The following is a 22,495-nucleotide window of genomic DNA, read 5'->3' on the forward strand; positions in this document are numbered from 1 at the left end:
TGATTTGTAACGACGTGAGGGTGAGTAATTAATGGTAGAATTTGCATTTTTGGGTGCACTATCCCTTTAAGAATATTGTCAATGTACAGCGATTTAGCGTCTCTGAGAAAACTTCGACGTCAAGGGCACAACATTTTATCATAACATTTTTTTTCATCATTATATGTTTTGGTGTGACTCCATCCATTAAACATCCACAATAATTTTAGTAACGTTTATTTATATTTTTCCATTCACTTATATTATTTAAAACAAGACAACTATTCATAAAACACAAACCGGGATATGGATCATTACAGGTTAAAAAACAGGTGTGAAGGAAGTTGTGAGGTTGTGGTTTTAATTATATTTTAAAAACAATTTCCAAGATGGCAGACTAAACAGACGGTTTGGTGCTTTAGATTCAAGGGCCGCATGAGCCAAGTCAGCCAACTCAGTGTTTTGTATTAAATCCGCACAGATTTCATTCTAGATGGGCGATTTCAATTTCACACAAAGAATTGTAGATGTACATGGTCTCTATGGTCCTTCCAGTAGTTGAGTGTTTTGTTGTGCTTTGGAGAATGGCTGATCTCTGCATCTGACAGCAGTATTCTTCAGGTTTAGGATGCCTGCTGTCTGCAGAGCAGAAGGTTCTGACAAGCCTTTCCTCGGGATCCACTTCAGGTTAAAACGCACTATTCCTTTTTAAATATAAATACATTTCCTATGGTTTAGTTCCGGACAAAGAGCCTTAGAATTTAATAACAAAAAATAAAGTGCTTTTGTATTATAAAGTGCTTTACTAATTTTCCAATCTAAAAAAAAAAAGCGCAGAACTTTAATGCTCTCTATTAAGATACATTAAAAATGAAACGAAAAAAATAATTCTCTAGGCTAGGTACTGTTTCTATGCTCTAATAAACGGGTTACTGGTCGCTTAAATAAATAAATTGTAATTTGTAATTTTTCATAAACATCACGTGGTGTCAGTTAGCCTAAGTTACATCATTAAAAACTAGCTACATGACTATACCAAATATATATATATTGTATTTTGTTGTGTCGTTTAAAAGTTATTCTAAATAATTAGGCTACATGCAATGTGAAATTCGTACAAATGTTAATGTTTATCTTCAAATTAAATATTTAAATATGTAAAATTTAATAAAATAATAGTTGATTTTTATTAAAATATTTACATTTAAATATGCGTTTCCTATAACTACAGTAAAACATTATAAAACTTTACGTGAACCGACCGTTGGGAGGAATTTTACAAAAATGTGGAAAATATTTCATATTTAAGAAAAATAAATGACACGTGCATTGTTGATATTTTAATACATTTATATCTGAACATACTGTATGAAGATATACTTTTACAGGTCATTTTTATTAGGCTACAAGCAGATAAAGCTCCAGTGTTTGTCTATAGACAATTGGCCGCGAATATCTAAACATATAGTAAAATTGTCAAGATTATTGTTCAGATATTTTATTTAGCCTATATGACAAATTTATTTAAAATTGATTAGCGAAAGGTTAAAGTATATCTTATTTTGCAATAGAAATAAATCTCTTAAAATAATAATCCTTAGGGGTATATAATATAATCGCTTATATATATCCCTATATATAATCGATTGTTTATATTGTTGTTATGAAGATAAGGCTAAGACAGGTGTCTTGGACTTTGACCACCCATGTTCCAGACGACTAATTCAATTTAATTCAAAACGCAAATACTTCAGAACGTCCAGTTGGTGCAGTAAATATTAGTCCACTGCTTGAAACGAATAGGAAACAGCTTAAGATAACTTTATGATTGCGGTGACACGTGCTCTGAGCATCAACCGATGCCTGAAGTGCTTTTGAAATGGCAGAGTTATTAGGAGGAGGCACGCGTCCTAATGAGCTCCCTTTCAAACCTGTTGAATAGAGACAAGCACCCTGCGGCGAGACCTGGAGCTATTTAATGGCCATTACGCACAGGGCTTCCCAGTTTACGCACGATAGAAGCTCTCCTCACGCTGTTTTAGTGACATCTGAGAAAAAAGGAGGGGAAATGGAAGACATATTTTTTGATTTTGATCAAGATGCTGCCACAGACTTTCCCTTCTGGGGCCAAATGGACCCTAACTCTCAGTTCCAGTCTCAGATGGACACGCTGCTCTTTGACTGCAGCGCTATGACAGGTCAGCTGTCCCCCTGGTCCTCGTTCGGGTGCCAGTCTGTGTTCCCAGAGGCTCAGCTGACTTTCACGGACTTAGACACGCAGTCTCCGCAGCTGGAGGTCGGTGCTGAAGTGGACAGCTCCTCAGTCGACGATCCCCATGAGAACAGCAATCGCAGACAGCGGCGCTTGACGTCCCATCATCCGTACAAGGTGCAGCGCCACGCCGCCAACATCCGGGAGAGGAAAAGGATGCTCAGCATCAATTCTGGATTTGAGGAGCTGCGCTGCCACGTGCCCACCTTCCCCTACGAGAAACGGCTCTCGAAAATAGACACATTAAGATTGGCCATTGCTTACATCGCCCTGCTCAGAGAAATCCTCATGTCAGGCTGTGACCCCAAGTCATATGTGGATGAATGCATGAAGAACGGCTATAAGAATCAGACCAATGCCATCTGGAACACAAGTGGTAAGAAGACAGTTTGAGTTCATTAAATATATATCAAATGTATTTAATTTAGATGAAACATTTAAATTCATATTATTTTTTAAATGAAACTTTTCACTCTAATGTTTTATATATATATATATATATATATATATATATATATACACTCCAAAAAATGCTGGGTTGTTTCAATGTTGTTTCAAAAATGCAATTAAAAAAAATTACAGTTGAAAATTAAAGTTAATTTAAAATAACATTTTTTACCCAACATTTGAGTTTGTCCTTATTTTATATATGTGTTATGTTATATATATATATATATATATATATATATATATATATATATATATATATATAAAATAAGTACAAACTCAAATGGTATATATATACAGTATGTATACCACATGACCAGAATGACGCCTACACTCAACTTCTCAACTCAACTGTTTTAACTCAAAAACCCAAACGTTGGATTAAAAATGCAATTTAAAAATGTCCATATTTGACCCCAAAACAGTATTTTTAGAGTGTATCAAAGATGAATTATAATTTGAATCATAATTTATTAATCAGATAAACAACAGACAGATAGATAAATGGATGGGTAGATGGTCAAAATTACTGGTGGGTTTGACTAAAATACATTTTAGAGCTCCAGTAAAATGTACATTTGTTCATTTTGCAGTGCAAATCAAATGCATCATCCATAAAAAATAAATAGAAATTAGCTAAATAATTCAGTGCCTTCTTGGTTTGGAAAAACATCTTTGATCACTTTTGAAACATGACAGGAAAATTAGATCAAACATTTGTGCTGTCATTGCAGCAATTTTATTCATTCAAACCAGCATTTTAAAGTATTAGGAACAGACTGGATATTTAGCAACATCCACACATTGTTTCCCTCTGTTTGTGGGGCATATGAGGTAAATGGCTTGTTTATTAGGAGTGCATATGCAAATACGTCCTCAATAAGGCTTATGTCACTCCAACAGGCGTTGTTTTACATGATTAAACAGTTCCCATTCTTTTTATTGACTGTGCAGTTTATTCCCAGCTGTCTGTTTTCAAAAACTTCCCTTTCTGAGACACAAGTATTTTCACTGAGCTGAAAGGGAGCCGTGTACTTTAGTTAACCACATCCCAGGGTTCCAGCTCTTCAAGGGGGAGGGTTTTAATGAATAAGTGTGCCTTTGTTAGCCTTAGACCAGCGACTTGTTAAATGGTCTTTAAAATGTATCTAAAGCCTCATGTTTGCTCTGCTTTTGTGTTCTCCAACTCCAGATCTGACAGCTCGGCTCTCTTGGATAAAGTGGGATTAACTGCACTGTGGGCCGGGAAGAGAGATGCCTCCTCTCCCTCCTTTCTCACGCTCCTCTTCAAAGCTGGCATGGCACGACGACACCACGACATCTGCAGACTTCTCACCGTGTTACACCTCCTGGCACTCGGGACACTTTTTTTATTCTAATTTGTTGTGGGTTACAATCAGACCCCTTTTGCTCATCCAGACGGTCATTGTTTGTTGTAAATGAGGCCTTATTAGGACAAAGCCGTGGCACTTGTCCTTGTGTTGCTAGATCAGAGAATGGGAATTCGGTAAAAGTTCTGTTTTTTTTGTGCTTCGCTGTTAAAAGCAAATGTTTTAAAGGGTTTGGCCTGATGACCACATTCAGATTTTAAATAGGCTAAGTGGCACCTTAAAATTATTTTGAGCAAACGCAGGTAGTTTATCACAACAATATTTATTTGTTAAGTTATAATTTTTATTTATTAAAAATGTTCTTTTTAAGTCTTTCTTTTGAAGTTTGTTTGAGTGACTTTCATTTGCGTATTTATTTGAATATATTAATTTGAAGGCCTATATAAATGCTTGTATTTAACTTCACTGGTCTTTCTGATTGCTCTGTGATTTAAAAAGTAAATTAAAAAACTTAAAGGTAGGCTACCTTTATTAGTCTATACCTCAAGTGTTGCCAAATGGTACAAATTAGTAGGCTACATTTTGAAATGTGTGTAGCATTGAATTTGCTTCCCAGCAGCAGTCCCTTACCAAGGGCCCACATTTGTTTTAGCCATTTCCCTTTTGTTTTTAAAAGCTCTCGACGGGACCCTCAAACCGCAGTCACTTACAAACAGAAAGCCGCCATGATAGGAGCGAGAACGCATGATGGTGTTTGAATAATAGATGAGTGGAGCAGATACTCCGAGCGAGAGAAGAGAAAAAGCTAGCAGGGGTGAGCCATCCTTAACGTTTACCTTTCGATTAAGGTGTGTAAAACATGTGTCTAATGGCCCTCGGTGGATGTAATTATAGAGAGCATGTGGAATGGGAAGCTAGTCTCAATCTGTCGGGTAGGTTCTGACCCTGTGATAGACTTGAACGTGTGGTCAATGTGTCCTAAGAGCTCCCGGTTGAGGCACGGTCACATTTACCGTGGCTCGGAGAAATTTCATGAGGTAAATCCAATCAGTCCAGAAGGAATCTTGCTTTTGGGCGAAAAAATACTCCACGCAAATTTCGCTCATCATGATCGTCAGTTAGTCAGGCGAATTTGCTGGGTTGACCAACAGACAGCAGGCTTTTTTTAAAAGTGACTTTCGTGTGGACTGATTGTCTGGTCTCTTTTTGTCACGAGTAGTGTATTCCTGCAATAGCTATAGGCTACTGGATTCTGCAGTTTCAGGACTGCATTTCTAGAACCCTAGTTGTTGTTGTTGTTGTTTTTTTTAGCAGTTTATAGCCTATACTATTTATTTAAAGCATTTATATACTATGCAGGAATATACTATTTATTTATTCCTTCATGATTTATTTTCAGACATCATGAGAATAACGGTATAGGCCTACTTGTTATTTTAACGTGACATGTTATCAGTCACTGCTTTCTTTTCCTCGTGATGATTTTTTTTCCTTTGGCATTCCGCTGTAAAAGTTTGAAAAAGGACGTCATATTCGGCACATTTGTGGTCTGTTCTCCCGAATTTAATTTACGATATTCTATGAATAATTCACTGCACAAGAATCTCTTGTTATTCTCCTCAAATCCTCATGTCCCAGGTTTGTTTTCACGGATAAATGCAATTTATCTGTCAAAATGACGGGAATCACTTTGATATAGTCGCGTAATGCTTAAGACAATGAACATTTTTGATTAAGGCTTGTTAAACAATACAGATATTTCAGCCCGTTCTCATCCCAAGCCGTCATATACTGACGCTTTTGCCAATCCGTAGACATCCAACGCACATGGCACCCTTTAGCGTCCATTTGAGATGCAGATATATATAGCGTCAGTATGACGCCTTGGGATGAGAATGTGTTTGCCTACTACAGTGATATTTAACCCAAGACTCGCACATATGGGGCTATTTTTGGTCTGTTAAAAGTACCTGTTGATTATTTTAAGCTTTTAAATTTTATTTTAATGTTCGATGGTTGAAGGGTGAGTCGATTAATGACACTTTTTTAACATTTTCTGTTCTTAGATCGAGCCTTTCACTGATTGTTTAAAGCTTAACGGAAGTTACACCCATTATTTGCGCAAAGCGTCATGGGGCGTAGGACTAAGGTGGATAGCCTAGCAGTTCGAAAAAAGGTTTGATTGACGGCCAGAGTGAAATCGCCCAAAAAGAGGCGGTACTCCACAGACCGCGACTTGCCGCTGATTGGACTATATATCCAGAGGCAGAACAACAGTGACGGCTAGCGTAACTTTGAATCATTGAATGCTACTGTCTATGGTTGAATGCGAATGTGATTAAAAAGTATCTTTCGCACTTTGGTGGTGGTGCGTCGCCCCATCGCCCTAATGAAGAATCCGCCCCTGGGTTTGGTCCTCTATAACTTCACCTGTGTGTGTCATTTTCACACAAATCCTCAAGAGCTGCTCCAGTAACGCACAGCCTTCGAGTTGTTGGTTCTTATGGCCGGAGCGTTGCAGTCAGTCTTTAGAGATTGGTACTGACTTTCTTTATGCATTTGGCTGACTCCTTCATCCAGGCTGATGTTCTTACCAGAGCCCCATGTCCATCTCTGGAGGCAGCAACAGGTGTGTGATGACTCCCCATATGGGCTCTAGCCATCGATCACCATATAACACGAGCTCCGCTGTTCTATTACAATACCAGCGGCTTTAATTACTGCACACAGCCAGAGTCACGTCCATTACAACTTGTATGACCCCAAAAAGGTCTGTGCTTTAGTGCTCCATGCTGTCAGAGCAATGTAGAGCTCAAGAGGGGTGTACAGGTGGAGATCCGATTTACCTTTGGGTCTCGTGCTTACTGTACTGACTCAAACGGGCTGGACTTGTGTGCATGCTGTCATAATGCTGTTAGTTGATATCAACACAGGAATTCATAAAAAATGTAGACTGTAGACTGAAAAATAACAATGCAACAAGGAATAAGACTGGGTTATTATCATTGCCATCTAGTGGTTAGTTTAATTATCAATAATGTTTTTTTTTTCTAACTTAAAGGCATAGCTAAAATAGCACAAAATAAAAGCATACGAAATGAGGGTAAGGTCTATATAATAAAAGTATCCACATTTTTTTTATAGAATCATAGTCTGTGACCATGGGTGTCAAAATAAATAAATAAAATACATTTCAATTATAAAAGTATTATAAAATCAGTCCAAATGCACACTATATATCTTTTTGCACCTCTTTTCCATATAACAGAAGTTTGTGACCATGGCTGTAAAAAAAAAATAATAATAATAAAAATAGCATCATAAAAATAGTTCATGCACACTTCATTAAGCTTTCTAGGCAATATAATCTTAAAAAAAAATTAAAAAAAATGAAAACAATGACATCTGTGCACTAATGAAGTTTTTTTTTAAAGGTTGTCATTGTTTCAGAATATTATAAAATATTTAATGGAGACAATCAGATCTAGCGCTTGAAAATTCCTCCATTATGGAGTATGAGACATTCAGTGTGTTTCTCGTCTGTCTCTTGCGTTTACAGAGTTAGTGCTATAATTCAGCAATGAAATAAAGTGGGGAAAAAACAATTAAGCCTAATAAACACTTGTATCCTGATTCCTGACGCTATGTTCTTCCTTGTTTCTTTTTGCGGCAGGGTTCATTTATTTATGGCCATCCATCCTTACCTTGTGTCAGAAAGGTTGAGGATGAGTCCTGCGGGCAGGTCTGTTTATTGTGCATTTCACTTCTCTAAACATCAATATGACAGCACTTCTTCTGAAAGCATGCATGCAATAGGACAAATATCAATCACCAAAGATAATTGTATTCAGGGAATGTAGGAAATGAGGGAATATACAAATCAATTGTCACGTAAAGCCCCTCTAATCAAAATAACAAACGTCTAAACAAGGATAAAACAGTGAAGGCAGTTGAAACCACAGCTCTCAAACATTAGAAAACATTGCAATGCCTTCTCGAATTGGAACTGTCTTTAAGAAATAAACACATTGATTGAATTATTTGCATAGACACCCTGGAAATCCTTAGGGACACCATCAAACATTGAGTCAGGGTCTGTTTATACATCAGCAGAGAGGAAATGTACATTCTCATACAGTTATTTAGATGATACTACAATGCTCTGAGTAATTGATCTCCACGTGTATGTGCACCACAGTCCCTCTGCAGATCTGAGATAGCTGTGAAACACATTTTAAATGATCCACCTGCTTTGCTCATTACCGCGGGCCCCCTCAAGGCCTACTTACACACACACACAGACACACACACATTTAGATAGTGACTCAGATTTACTAAGTGGGGAGATATGCATTTTTCCTTAAAATACATTTTGGGAATGTCAAGGTTTCATTGCCACAGGGACATATGAGCCCATTTAAGAATACCTTTAGGATTTTCAACCTTTCTCGCTCAATCGAAATCACAGCATGCTTTATGTCTGGAGTGCTTTTTTTCTTCCTCTTTCAAATCAATGGAAAATTCTTCAATCTGTATATATAATTTCAGAACTAATTAGAATGTATTTATTAATTAAGGAGTTTATTATTATTGTCTGTCTAAGTGTCTGAAATCACTAAAAATCTGGACCTTTTCTCCTTTGGAAAGGTTTTGTGTCTCTGATTTTTTTATTTATTTATTTATTTTAGTAGCCTATTTTAATGTTATTTGAGATTCACTTAAAATGCTGAACATTTTTTTTTTTTTGCTAAAAAAATGTAAATGTAAGAAATTGTTATTTTCAACCTTCATTCTGACCCTCTGACTGAAATGATCTGTTTTAAAGGGTTAGTTCACCCAAAAATGAAAATTCTGTCAGTATTTACTCCCTCTCATGTTGTTCCAACCCCGTAAGACCTTCGTTCATCTTCGGAAAAAACAAATTAAGATATTTTTGATGAAATCTGATTGCTGGATCACTCCTCCATACTAGTCCATAGGCTTCTTGAGTAACTGAAACTTGCCGGCCTCGAAAAGTTATTAAAGACATTGTTAAAATACTCCAAGTGACTTCAGTGGCTCAATCTTAAGTCTAAAGGCCTATGTTGTTTTGAAATAATGTAAGAAATTGAGAAATATTTTCGATTCTGCACTATTTCTTGGTTGCTAATCAAATAACTAAAGTAGTGATGTTGATCAAATGACTTCTTGATTCTATTGAAAGATCATAACATGTAATTTCTGGAATTCATGTAATATTGTTACTCTGATAACAATTACGGCAAACACATGGTGAAAATGTGTGTCGGGAGAACTTGGCTCTCTGGACTCAAGTCCAGCATTAGCATTAGCTAACATTACAGCTGACATCTGTAAATGGATTACATTCTTTTATAATTCACATGATAAGTCGACTACACGATATCATACAAAACGTTGAACTATGGAAAAACTACATCCTACGGTGGAGCAAGTAAAAAATCCCATTTTTTAAGAAAGGAAAATGTTTTTTTTTTATTCTTATTGCATTGCCATGCTAACTGTATGACAGTGGGGAAAATAAGGACATACGAAAAGAAGCGTCCTCTGTCATTCTACAAAAAGAGTGTCAGAGTGTCTATTATGTGTGAAAATAGCGACAAAAATCAGTAATTTCATTTTATATTGGATCTTTTTGTCTATGAAGCACTTTTTAGCTGATTTCTTGTTCTTGAAGAAATATTTGGGTTGTTTAAGTCAATTTCCTCAATGACCTTCCCTTGCTAACTTCCCTTGTTCTCGTTCTCTCGGCTGTACAATAGTTTAGTAGTGCCCACTACTGACAGAACCCTTAAAATGTGTTTAACCCATTGTGTCCATTAAAATGGATGTCACATGTCAGCCCCCTTTCTTTAACTTCTGGAGCATTTCACCTAGTTTTAAGCCTGCAGTCCATGAGATTGGACGTTTGTCATCCAATCAAATGCCAGTAAAGCTCTGCATGTAGTAATTTTATATATATATAAATATATATATATTTGGCAGCACTTCACTCCAAATACAGAAGCAAGCAATATTTCCTGAGGTGTATTTACATTTTGTATATATTTTTGCCAGTATTTCATAGTTTGTATGTAAAATAAAAAGATTGAACTTATTAATTAAAGTTAAAAATCGACTGTAGAATTGCACGTTTTAAACCAGGATTTTTTTTTAAAGTGTCTGTCCATTACAATGGACAGCAGGTTTGAAAGCCTGTTACTGAAGTCACGTTTTCAGTAATGCTGATTGAAATTTCTTTTATTAAAAAATAAATAAATATCACAGATACATTTTTGAAACTTTTTCATGTGCAGAGTATACAGTTCTGAAGTGCTTAAACATATAGCTGATGAAAATATCTCAGATGTTGACTATGTGGAGTAATGAGGAAGATGGAGATGTAAGAAAAATATCCATATTTAAAAAGTAAAATAACTTCTGGCTAAAAGAGTATATGGATTTGACTTAAATCTAAAGCGCAACTTAAATATGAATGTTTTAAATATTATATATTAATATTTATTTTTTATGGATAGATGCACTTTGTGAGAGTCTCTACTTATCTTGATAGTGGGTGTGGCTAGGAGACTCATCAAGGGGAACGATGTCCACCTGTTCATCCCTCTATAAAAGTTTGGCTGGCAGGTATGGAGGAAGAGTCTGTTCTCCAGGTTACTTTGTGTTTGATTTGGGCTTGGCTTTTGTTATTTGGTTTGGATTTCTGATTTCTGTAACTGATACATTTACATCCATGCACCTGACAGACATTACAGATGACCATGTTTTCTTATTTTTATATGTTTTAACATTTATGTTAATACATGTTTATTTTTTGCAATCCAATCACTGTGTACTCCATTTCATTTGCCACGGCTTTGAGCCGGTCGTGACAAATGTGGGGGCTCGTCCATAACTTTGTTTGCTTTAATAATTGATTTAGTTAATCTAATGATTAGTTTGTTAATTGTGTATTTTTTATTAGTAATATTTGATCAGTTTTGAAATTTCGTGGAGGATTATAGTGATTGGTTTGTTTGTTTGTTTGTTTTTTGGTTTGCTTGTTTTTGGCTGATTTCACGGGAGGTTGGTTTCGGTAAGTAGCCTACTGACTCTACTGGTATGTTTGAGGGGAGGTTTCTTGTTGGATATGCTTTTCCCTGATAGGTTTAGCAGGGTATCCTTAACAGGATGCTCTGATTTTTTTTTTTTTTTTTTTTTTTTTTTTAGTTTGTTTTGTTTGTGCGGTGAATGTGAGTTAATCTGAGGGACCTCTTTTTGGTTTTTACTGATCACAACCCTTTCGTTTTTCTTCACTCGTTGCAGAACCCAAACCAAAGGTTAATGAGGTGGTGCTTATTTTTACAGGGACACCTGTTAGATATTCACCACATTAAAGGTTCAGAGAACATAACTGCTGATGCCTTGACCCGTATTCATATAGTCTAGTATCATAGGATTTGTTCACTTTTTCTTTACTTTGACCCGAGTTTGGTGCATCTGGGCAGCTTGGTTCCAGAGTTATAGCCGTTCAAATTTCAAAATGAGTGCATGTATGCTCACTTGCCATGAAACAAGCTGCAATTGTGTAGTGGCAAAAACATAGTTGGATTTTTCCTGTAAGCCCCTGTTAATGTTTCCAACCACCTGGAGAATGCGAGAACCGGGTCAGACTCACAGCCCAAATTCAAGAAATCCTAGAGTGTTGTTGCTTGAATTTTTGTGAATATTTATTGCAAATAAAATATAAAGTACAAAACAAAAAACTGAGAACTGGTTCAAATTTCTTTAAGCATTCCTTTATAGTGCTTGGAACTCATACAGACTTTCTTATACAGACCAAACTTCAGTGACAGATCCTTCTCCTTCTCCTTCTCTTTCTTCCATGCGCTACACACTCCAAATTATAGGATAGCGTCCTCTTTGGCTGTAGAAGTAGCACCACTCAAATGCAATAAAAATGCTTCCACTCAAATGCTTCTTGAAACTCTGGATTCTGATAGAGGGCCATGGGTCTTAGACCTGAGTGCAAAAATGGAGGCTCTAGACCCTTCCAGAGCTGATGTATTGAGATCCCACGTTGCATTTATGCCATTATAAATATCTCGATATCTCAGCTCTGGAAGGGTCTGGAGCCTCCATTTTTGCACTCAGGTCTAAGTCTCATTGCCCTCTATCAGAATCCAGAGTTTTGAGAAGATTGGAGAAACTTCATTTTTCGCCCAAAAATGGAAAAAAACGAAAGGGGTAAGTAACACTGTCGTTTTTTTTTTTCGGGTCGAAATTTTGATTTTCGATATCTCAGCTCTGGAAAGGTCTAGAGCCTCCATTTTTGCACTAAGGTCAAAGTCTTGCGCCCCTCTATCAGAATCCAGAGTTTTGAGGAGATTGGAGAAACTTCATTTTTCGCCCGAAAACGAAAAAAAACGAAAGGGGTAACACTGTCTTTTTTTTTTCGGGTCGAAATTTTGAATTTCGATATCTCAGCTCTGGGAGGGTCTAGAGCCTCCATTTTTGCACTCAGGTCAAAGTCTCGTGGCCCTCTATCATAATCCAGAGTTTTGAGAAGATTGGAGAAACTTAATTTTTCGCCCAAAAATGAAAAAAAAAAAAAACGAAAGTTGAACACTGTCGTTTTTTTTCGGGTCGAAATTTTGAATTTCGATATCTCAGCTCTGGGAGGGTCTAGAGCCTCCATTTTTGCACTCAGGTCAAAGTCTCGTGGCCCTCTATCATAATCCAGAGTTTTGAGAAGATTGGAGAAACTTCATTTTTCGCCCGAAAACGAAAAAAAACGAAAGGGGTAACACTGTCGTTTTTTTTTTCGGGTCGAAATTTTGAATTTCGATATCTCAGCTCTGGAAGGGTCTAGAGCCTCCATTTTTGCACTCAGGTCAAAGTCTCGTGGCCCTCTATCATAATCCAGAGTTTTGAGAAGATTGGAGAAACTTCATTTTTCGCCCAAAAATGAAAAAAAACGAAAGGGGTAACACTGTCGTTTTTTTTTCGGGTCGAAATTTTGAATTTCGATATCTCAGCTCTGGAAGGGTCTAGAGCCTCCATTTTTGCACTCAGGTCAAAGTCTCGTGGCCCTCTATCATAACCCAGAGTTTTGAGAAGATTGGAGAAACTTAATTTTTCGCCCAAAAATGAAAAAAAACGAAAGGGGTAACACTGTCGTTTTTTTTTTCGGGTCGAAATTTTGATTTTCGATATCTCAGCTCTGGAAGGGTCTAGAGCCTCCATTTTTGCACTCAGGTCAAAGTCTTGCGCCCCTCTATCAGAATCCAGAGTTTTGAGAAGATTGGAGAAACTTCATTTTTCGCCCAAAAATGAAAAAAAACGAAAGGGGTAACACTGTCGTTTTTTTTTTCGGGTCGAAATTTTGATTTTCGATATCTCAGCTCTGGAAGGGTCTAGAGCCTCCATTTTTGCACTCAGGTCAAAGTCTTGCGCCCCTCTATCATAATGCAGAGTTTTGAGAAGATTGGAGAAACATCATTTTTCGCCCGAAAACGAAGAAAAACGAAAGGGGTAACACTGTCGTTTTTTTTTTCGGGTCGAAATTTTGAATTTCGATATCTCAGCTCTGGAAGGGTCTAGAGCCTCCATTTTTGCACTCAGGTCAAAGTCTCGTGGCCCTCTATCATAATCCAGAGTTTTGAGAAGATTGGAGAAACTTAATTTTTCGCCCAAAAATGAAAAAAAACGAAAGGGGTAACACTGTCGTTTTTTTTTCGGGTCGAAATTTTGAATTTCGATATCTCAGCTCTGGAAGGGTCTAGAGCCTCCATTTTTGCACTCAGGTCAAAGTCTCGTGGCCCTCTATCTTAATCCAGAGTTTTGAGAAGATTGGAGAAACTTAATTTTTCGCCCAAAAATGAAAAAAAACGAAAGGGGTAACACTGTCGTTTTTTTTTCGGGTCGAAATTTTGATTTTCGATATCTCAGCTCTGGAAGGGTCTAGAGCCTCCATTTTTGCACTCAGGTCAGAGTCTTGCGCCCCTCTATCAGAATCCAGAGTTTTGAGAAGATTGGAGAAACTTCATTTTTTGCCCAAAAATGAAAAAAAACGAAAGGGGTAACACTGTCGTTTTTTTTTCGGGTCGAAATTTTGATTTTCGATATCTCAGCTCTGGAAGGGTCTAGAGCCTCCATTTTTGCACTCAGGTCAAAGTCTTGCGCCCCTCTATCAGAATCCAGAGTTTTGAGAAGATTGGAGAAACTTCATTTTTCGCCCAAAAATGAAAAAAAACGAAAGGGGTAACACTGTCGTTTTTTTTTCGGGTCGAAATTTTGATTTTCGATATCTCAGCTCTGGAAGGGTCTAGAGCCTCCATTTTTGCACTCAGGTCAAAGTCTTGCGCCCCTCTATCAGAATCCAGAGTTTTGAGAAGATTGGAGAAACTTCATTTTTCGCCCAAAAATGAAAAAAAACGAAAGGGGTAACACTGTCGTTTTTTTTTCGGGTCGAAATTTTGAATTTCGATATCTCAGCTCTGGAAGGGTCTAGAGCCTCCATTTTTGCACTCAGGTCAAAGTCTCGTGGCCCTCTATCATAATCCAGAGTTTTGAGAAGATTGGAGAAACTTAATTTTTCACCCAAAAATGAAAAAAAACGAAAGGGGTAACACTGTCGTTTTTTTTTCGGGTCGAAATTTTGATTTTCGATATCTCAGCTCTGGAAGGGTCTAGAGCCTCCATTTTTGCACTCAGGTCAAAGTCTTGCGCCCCTCTATCATAATCCAGAGTTTTGAGAAGATTGGAGAAACTTCATTTTTCGCCCAAAAATGAAAAAAAACGAAAGGGGTAACACTGTCGTTTTTTTTTCGGGTCGAAATTTTGATTTTCGATATCTCAGCTCTGGAAGGGTCTAGAGCCTCCATTTTTGCACTCAGGTCAAAGTCTTGCGCCCCTCTATCAGAATCCAGAGTTTTGAGAAGATTGGAGAAACTTCATTTTTCGCCCAAAAATGAAAAAAAAACGAAAGGGGTAACACTGTCGTTTTTTTTTCGGGTCGAAATTTTGATTTTCGATATCTCAGCTCTGGAAGGGTCTAGAGCCTCCATTTTTGCACTCAGGTCAAAGTCTTGCGCCCCTCTATCAGAATCCAGAGTTTTGAGAAGATTGGAGAAACTTCATTTTTCGCCCAAAAATGAAAAAAAACGAAAGGGGTAACACTGTCGTTTTTTTTTCGGGTCGAAATTTTGATTTTCGATATCTCAGCTCTGGAAGGGTCTAGAGCCTCCATTTTTGCACTCAGGTCAAAGTCTTGCGCCCCTCTATCAGAATCCAGAGTTTTGAGAAGATTGGAGAAACTTCATTTTTCGCCCAAAAATGAAAAAAAACGAAAGGGGTAACACTGTCGTTTTTTTTTTCGGGTCGAAATTTTTAATTTCGATATCTCAGCTCTGGGAGGGTCTAGAGCCTCCATTTTTGCACTCAGGTCAAAGTCTCGTGGCCCTCTATCATAATCCAGAGTTTTGAGAAGATTGGAGAAACATCATTTTTCGCCCGAAAACGAAGAAAAACGAAAGGGGTAACACTGTCGTTTTTTTTTTTCGGGTCGAAATTTTGAATTTCGATATCTCAGCTCTGGAAGGGTCTAGAGCCTCCATTTTTGCACTCAGGTCAAAGTCTCGTGGCCCTCTATCATAATCCAGAGTTTTGAGAAGATTGGAGAAACTTAATTTTTCGCCCAAAAATGAAAAAAAACGAAAGGGGTAACACTGTCGTTTTTTTTTCGGGTCGAAATTTTGAATTTCGATATCTCAGCTCTGGAAGGGTCTAGAGCCTCCATTTTTGCACTCAGGTCAAAGTCTCGTGGCCCTCTATCATAATCCAGAGTTTTGAGAAGATTGGAGAAACTTAATTTTTCGCACAAAAATGAAAAAAAACGAAAGGGGTAACACTGTCGTTTTTTTTTCGGGTCAAAATTTTGAATTTCGATATCTCAGCTCTGGAAGGGTCTAGAGCCTCCATTTTTGCACTCAGGTCAAAGTCTTGCGCCCCTCTATCAGAATCCAGAGTTTTGAGAAGATTGGAGAAACTTCATTTTTCGCCCAAAAATGAAAAAAAAACGAAAGGGGTAACACTGTCGTTTTTTTTTCGGGTCGAAATTTTGATTTTCGATATCTCAGCTCTGGAAGGGTCTAGAGCCTCCATTTTTGCACTCAGGTCAAAGTCTTGCGCCCCTCTATCAGAATCCAGAGTTTTGAGAAGATTGGAAAAACTTCATTTTTCGCCCAAAAATGAAAAAAAACGAAAGGGGTAACACTGTCGTTTTTTTTTCGGGTCGAAATTTTGATTTTCGATATCTCAGCTCTGGGAGGGTCTAGAGCCTCCATTTTTGCACTCAGGTCAAAGTCTCGTGGCCCTCTATCATAATCCAGAGTTTTGAGAAGATTGGAGAAACTTCATTTTTCGCCCAAAAATGAAAAAAAACAAAAGGGGTAACACTGTCGTTTTTTTTTCGGGTCGAAATTTTGAATTTCGATATCTCAGCTCTGGAAGGGTCTAGAGCCTCCATTTTTGCACTCAGGTCAAAGTCTCGTGGCCCTCTATCATAATCCAGAGTTTTGAGAAGATTGGAGAAACTTCATTTTTCGCCCAAAAATGAAAAAAAACGAAAGGGGTAACACTGTCGTTTTTTTTTCGGGTCGAAATTTTGATTTTCGATATCTCAGCTCTGGGAGGGTCTAGAGCCTCCATTTTTGCACTCAGGTCAAAGTCTTGTGGCCCTCTATCATAATGCAGAGTTTTGGGAAGATTGGAGAAAATCATTTTTCGCCCAAAAATGAAAAAAAAACGAAAGGGGTAACACTGTCGTTTTTTTTTTCGGGTCGAAATTTTGAATTTCGATATCTCAGCTCTGGAAGGGTCTAGAGCCTCCATTTTTGCACTCAGGTCAAAGTCTCGTGGCCCTCTATCATAATCCAGAGTTTTGAGAAGATTGGAGAAACTTCATTTTTCGCCCAAAAATGAAAAAAAACGAAAGGGGTAACACTGTCGTTTTTTTTTTCGGGTCAAAATTTTGAATTTCGATATCTCAGCTCTGGAAGGGTCTAGAGCCTCCATTTTTGCACTCAGGTCAAAGTCTTGCGCCCCTCTATCATAATGCAGAGTTTTGAGAAGATTGGAGAAACATCATTTTTCGCCCGAAAACGAAGAAAAACGAAAGGGGTAACACTGTCGTTTTTTTTTTCGGGTCGAAATTTTGAATTTCGATATCTCAGCTCTGGAAGGGTCTAGAGCCTCCATTTTTGCACTCAGGTCAAAGTCTCGTGGCCCTCTATCATAATCCAGAGTTTTGAGAAGATTGGAGAAACTTAATTTTTCGCCCAAAAATGAAAAAAAACGAAAGGGGTAACACTGTCGTTTTTTTTTCGGGTCGAAATTTTGAATTTCGATATCTCAGCTCTGGAAGGGTCTAGAGCCTCCATTTTTGCACTCAGGTCAAAGTCTCGTGGCCCTCTATCTTAATCCAGAGTTTTGAGAAGATTGGAGAAACTTAATTTTTCGCCCAAAAATGAAAAAAAAACGAAAGGGGTAACACTGTCGTTTTTTTTTCGGGTCGAAATTTTGATTTTCGATATCTCAGCTCTGGAAGGGTCTAGAGCCTCCATTTTTGCACTCAGGTCAAAGTCTTGCGCCCCTCTATCAGAATCCAGAGTTTTGAGAAGATTGGAGAAACTTCATTTTTCGCCCAAAAATGAAAAAAAACGAAAGGGGTAACACTGTCGTTTTTTTTTCGGGTCGAAATTTTGATTTTCGATATCTCAGCTCTGGAAGGGTCTAGAGCCTCCATTTTTGCACTCAGGTCAAAGTCTTGCGCCCCTCTATCAGAATCCAGAGTTTTGAGAAGATTGGAGAAACTTCATTTTTCGCCCAAAAATGAAAAAAAACGAAAGGGGTAACACTGTCGTTTTTTTTTTCGGGTCGAAATTTTTAATTTCGATATCTCAGCTCTGGGAGGGTCTAGAGCCTCCATTTTTGCACTCAGGTCAAAGTCTCGTGGCCCTCTATCATAATCCAGAGTTTTGAGAAGATTGGAGAAACATCATTTTTCGCCCGAAAACGAAGAAAAACGAAAGGGGTAACACTGTCGTTTTTTTTTTTCGGGTCGAAATTTTGAATTTCGATATCTCAGCTCTGGAAGGGTCTAGAGCCTCCATTTTTGCACTCAGGTCAAAGTCTCGTGGCCCTCTATCATAATCCAGAGTTTTGAGAAGATTGGAGAAACTTAATTTTTCGCCCAAAAATGAAAAAAAACGAAAGGGGTAACACTGTCGTTTTTTTTTCGGGTCGAAATTTTGAATTTCGATATCTCAGCTCTGGAAGGGTCTAGAGCCTCCATTTTTGCACTCAGGTCAAAGTCTCGTGGCCCTCTATCATAATCCAGAGTTTTGAGAAGATTGGAGAAACTTAATTTTTCGCACAAAAATGAAAAAAAACGAAAGGGGTAACACTGTCGTTTTTTTTTCGGGTCAAAATTTTGAATTTCGATATCTCAGCTCTGGAAGGGTCTAGAGCCTCCATTTTTGCACTCAGGTCAAAGTCTTGCGCCCCTCTATCAGAATCCAGAGTTTTGAGAAGATTGGAGAAACTTCATTTTTCGCCCAAAAATGAAAAAAAAACGAAAGGGGTAACACTGTCGTTTTTTTTTCGGGTCGAAATTTTGATTTTCGATATCTCAGCTCTGGAAGGGTCTAGAGCCTCCATTTTTGCACTCAGGTCAAAGTCTTGCGCCCCTCTATCAGAATCCAGAGTTTTGAGAAGATTGGAAAAACTTCATTTTTCGCCCAAAAATGAAAAAAAACGAAAGGGGTAACACTGTCGTTTTTTTTTCGGGTCGAAATTTTGATTTTCGATATCTCAGCTCTGGGAGGGTCTAGAGCCTCCATTTTTGCACTCAGGTCAAAGTCTCGTGGCCCTCTATCATAATCCAGAGTTTTGAGAAGATTGGAGAAACTTCATTTTTCGCCCAAAAATGAAAAAAAACAAAAGGGGTAACACTGTCGTTTTTTTTTCGGGTCGAAATTTTGAATTTCGATATCTCAGCTCTGGAAGGGTCTAGAGCCTCCATTTTTGCACTCAGGTCAAAGTCTCGTGGCCCTCTATCATAATCCAGAGTTTTGAGAAGATTGGAGAAACTTCATTTTTCGCCCAAAAATGAAAAAAAACGAAAGGGGTAACACTGTCGTTTTTTTTTCGGGTCGAAATTTTGATTTTCGATATCTCAGCTCTGGGAGGGTCTAGAGCCTCCATTTTTGCACTCAGGTCAAAGTCTTGTGGCCCTCTATCATAATGCAGAGTTTTGGGAAGATTGGAGAAAATCATTTTTCGCCCAAAAATGAAAAAAAAACGAAAGGGGTAACACTGTCGTTTTTTTTTCGGGTCGAAATTTTGAATTTCGATATCTCAGCTCTGGAAGGGTCTAGAGCCTCCATTTTTGCACTCAGGTCAAAGTCTCGTGGCCCTCTATCATAATCCAGAGTTTTGAGAAGATTGGAGAAACTTCATTTTTCGCCCAAAAATGAAAAAAAACGAAAGGGGTAACACTGTCGTTTTTTTTTTCGGGTCAAAATTTTGAATTTCGATATCTCAGCTCTGGAAGGGTCTAGAGCCTCCATTTTTGCACTCAGGTCAAAGTCTTGCGCCCCTCTATCATAATGCAGAGTTTTGAGAAGATTGGAGAAACATCATTTTTCGCCCGAAAACGAAGAAAAACGAAAGGGGTAACACTGTCGTTTTTTTTTTCGGGTCGAAATTTTGAATTTCGATATCTCAGCTCTGGAAGGGTCTAGAGCCTCCATTTTTGCACTCAGGTCAAAGTCTCGTGGCCCTCTATCATAATCCAGAGTTTTGAGAAGATTGGAGAAACTTAATTTTTCGCCCAAAAATGAAAAAAAACGAAAGGGGTAACACTGTCGTTTTTTTTTCGGGTCGAAATTTTGAATTTCGATATCTCAGCTCTGGAAGGGTCTAGAGCCTCCATTTTTGCACTCAGGTCAAAGTCTCGTGGCCCTCTATCTTAATCCAGAGTTTTGAGAAGATTGGAGAAACTTAATTTTTCGCCCAAAAATGAAAAAAAACGAAAGGGGTAACACTGTCGTTTTTTTTTCGGGTCGAAATTTTGATTTTCGATATCTCAGCTCTGGAAGGGTCTAGAGCCTCCATTTTTGCACTCAGGTCAGAGTCTTGCGCCCCTCTATCAGAATCCAGAGTTTTGAGAAGATTGGAGAAACTTCATTTTTTGCCCAAAAATGAAAAAAAACGAAAGGGGTAACACTGTCGTTTTTTTTTCGGGTCGAAATTTTGATTTTCGATATCTCAGCTCTGGAAGGGTCTAGAGCCTCCATTTTTGCACTCAGGTCAAAGTCTTGCGCCCCTCTATCAGAATCCAGAGTTTTGAGAAGATTGGAGAAACTTCATTTTTCGCCCAAAAATGAAAAAAAACGAAAGGGGTAACACTGTCGTTTTTTTTTCGGGTCGAAATTTTGATTTTCGATATCTCAGCTCTGGAAGGGTCTAGAGCCTCCATTTTTGCACTCAGGTCAAAGTCTTGCGCCCCTCTATCAGAATCCAGAGTTTTGAGAAGATTGGAGAAACTTCATTTTTCGCCCAAAAATGAAAAAAAACGAAAGGGGTAACACTGTCGTTTTTTTTTCGGGTCGAAATTTTGAATTTCGATATCTCAGCTCTGGAAGGGTCTAGAGCCTCCATTTTTGCACTCAGGTCAAAGTCTCGTGGCCCTCTATCATAATCCAGAGTTTTGAGAAGATTGGAGAAACTTAATTTTTCACCCAAAAATGAAAAAAAACGAAAGGGGTAACACTGTCGTTTTTTTTTCGGGTCGAAATTTTGATTTTCGATATCTCAGCTCTGGAAGGGTCTAGAGCCTCCATTTTTGCACTCAGGTCAAAGTCTTGCGCCCCTCTATCATAATCCAGAGTTTTGAGAAGATTGGAGAAACTTCATTTTTCGCCCAAAAATGAAAAAAAACGAAAGGGGTAACACTGTCGTTTTTTTTTCGGGTCGAAATTTTGATTTTCGATATCTCAGCTCTGGAAGGGTCTAGAGCCTCCATTTTTGCACTCAGGTCAAAGTCTTGCGCCCCTCTATCAGAATCCAGAGTTTTGAGAAGATTGGAGAAACTTCATTTTTCGCCCAAAAATGAAAAAAAAACGAAAGGGGTAACACTGTCGTTTTTTTTTCGGGTCGAAATTTTGATTTTCGATATCTCAGCTCTGGAAGGGTCTAGAGCCTCCATTTTTGCACTCAGGTCAAAGTCTTGCGCCCCTCTATCAGAATCCAGAGTTTTGAGAAGATTGGAGAAACTTCATTTTTCGCCCAAAAATGAAAAAAAAACGAAAGGGGTAACACTGTCGTTTTTTTTTCGGGTCGAAATTTTGATTTTCGATATCTCAGCTCTGGAAGGGTCTAGAGCCTCCATTTTTGCACTCAGGTCAAAGTCTTGCGCCCCTCTATCAGAATCCAGAGTTTTGAGAAGATTGGAGAAACTTCATTTTTCGCCCAAAAATGAAAAAAAACGAAAGGGGTAACACTGTCGTTTTTTTTTTCGGGTCGAAATTTTTAATTTCGATATCTCAGCTCTGGGAGGGTCTAGAGCCTCCATTTTTGCACTCAGGTCAAAGTCTCGTGGCCCTCTATCATAATCCAGAGTTTTGAGAAGATTGGAGAAACATCATTTTTCGCCCGAAAACGAAGAAAAACGAAAGGGGTAACACTGTCGTTTTTTTTTTTCGGGTCGAAATTTTGAATTTCGATATCTCAGCTCTGGAAGGGTCTAGAGCCTCCATTTTTGCACTCAGGTCAAAGTCTCGTGGCCCTCTATCATAATCCAGAGTTTTGAGAAGATTGGAGAAACTTAATTTTTCGCCCAAAAATGAAAAAAAACGAAAGGGGTAACACTGTCGTTTTTTTTTCGGGTCGAAATTTTGAATTTCGATATCTCAGCTCTGGAAGGGTCTAGAGCCTCCATTTTTGCACTCAGGTCAAAGTCTCGTGGCCCTCTATCATAATCCAGAGTTTTGAGAAGATTGGAGAAACTTAATTTTTCGCACAAAAATGAAAAAAAACGAAAGGGGTAACACTGTCGTTTTTTTTTCGGGTCAAAATTTTGAATTTCGATATCTCAGCTCTGGAAGGGTCTAGAGCCTCCATTTTTGCACTCAGGTCAAAGTCTTGCGCCCCTCTATCAGAATCCAGAGTTTTGAGAAGATTGGAGAAACTTCATTTTTCGCCCAAAAATGAAAAAAAAACGAAAGGGGTAACACTGTCGTTTTTTTTTCGGGTCGAAATTTTGATTTTCGATATCTCAGCTCTGGAAGGGTCTAGAGCCTCCATTTTTGCACTCAGGTCAAAGTCTTGCGCCCCTCTATCAGAATCCAGAGTTTTGAGAAGATTGGAAAAACTTCATTTTTCGCCCAAAAATGAAAAAAAACGA

The 22,495-nt window shown here is 38.1% G+C and overlaps 1 protein-coding gene across 1 annotated transcript; it reads left to right on the top strand.

The window, feature by feature from the left end:
• The first annotated feature begins 1,633 nt into the window (after positions 1–1,633).
• LOC120487036 (protein Fer3) lies at positions 1,634–11,245 on the top strand. The gene is made up of 2 exons (XM_039683205.2): positions 1,634–2,627; positions 3,891–11,245. Exons 1-2 carry the CDS (start codon positions 1,958–1,960, stop codon positions 3,926–3,928), a joined length of 708 nt encoding a protein of 235 aa, XP_039539139.1. The 5' UTR covers positions 1,634–1,957; the 3' UTR covers positions 3,929–11,245.
• The last annotated feature ends 11,250 nt before the right edge of the window (positions 11,246–22,495 follow it).

The sequence above is a fragment of the Pimephales promelas genome, chromosome 7, assembly GCF_988280905.1.
Source record: "Pimephales promelas chromosome 7, fPimPro1.hap1.1, whole genome shotgun sequence".
Classification (NCBI taxonomy): domain Eukaryota; kingdom Metazoa; phylum Chordata; class Actinopteri; order Cypriniformes; family Leuciscidae; genus Pimephales; species Pimephales promelas.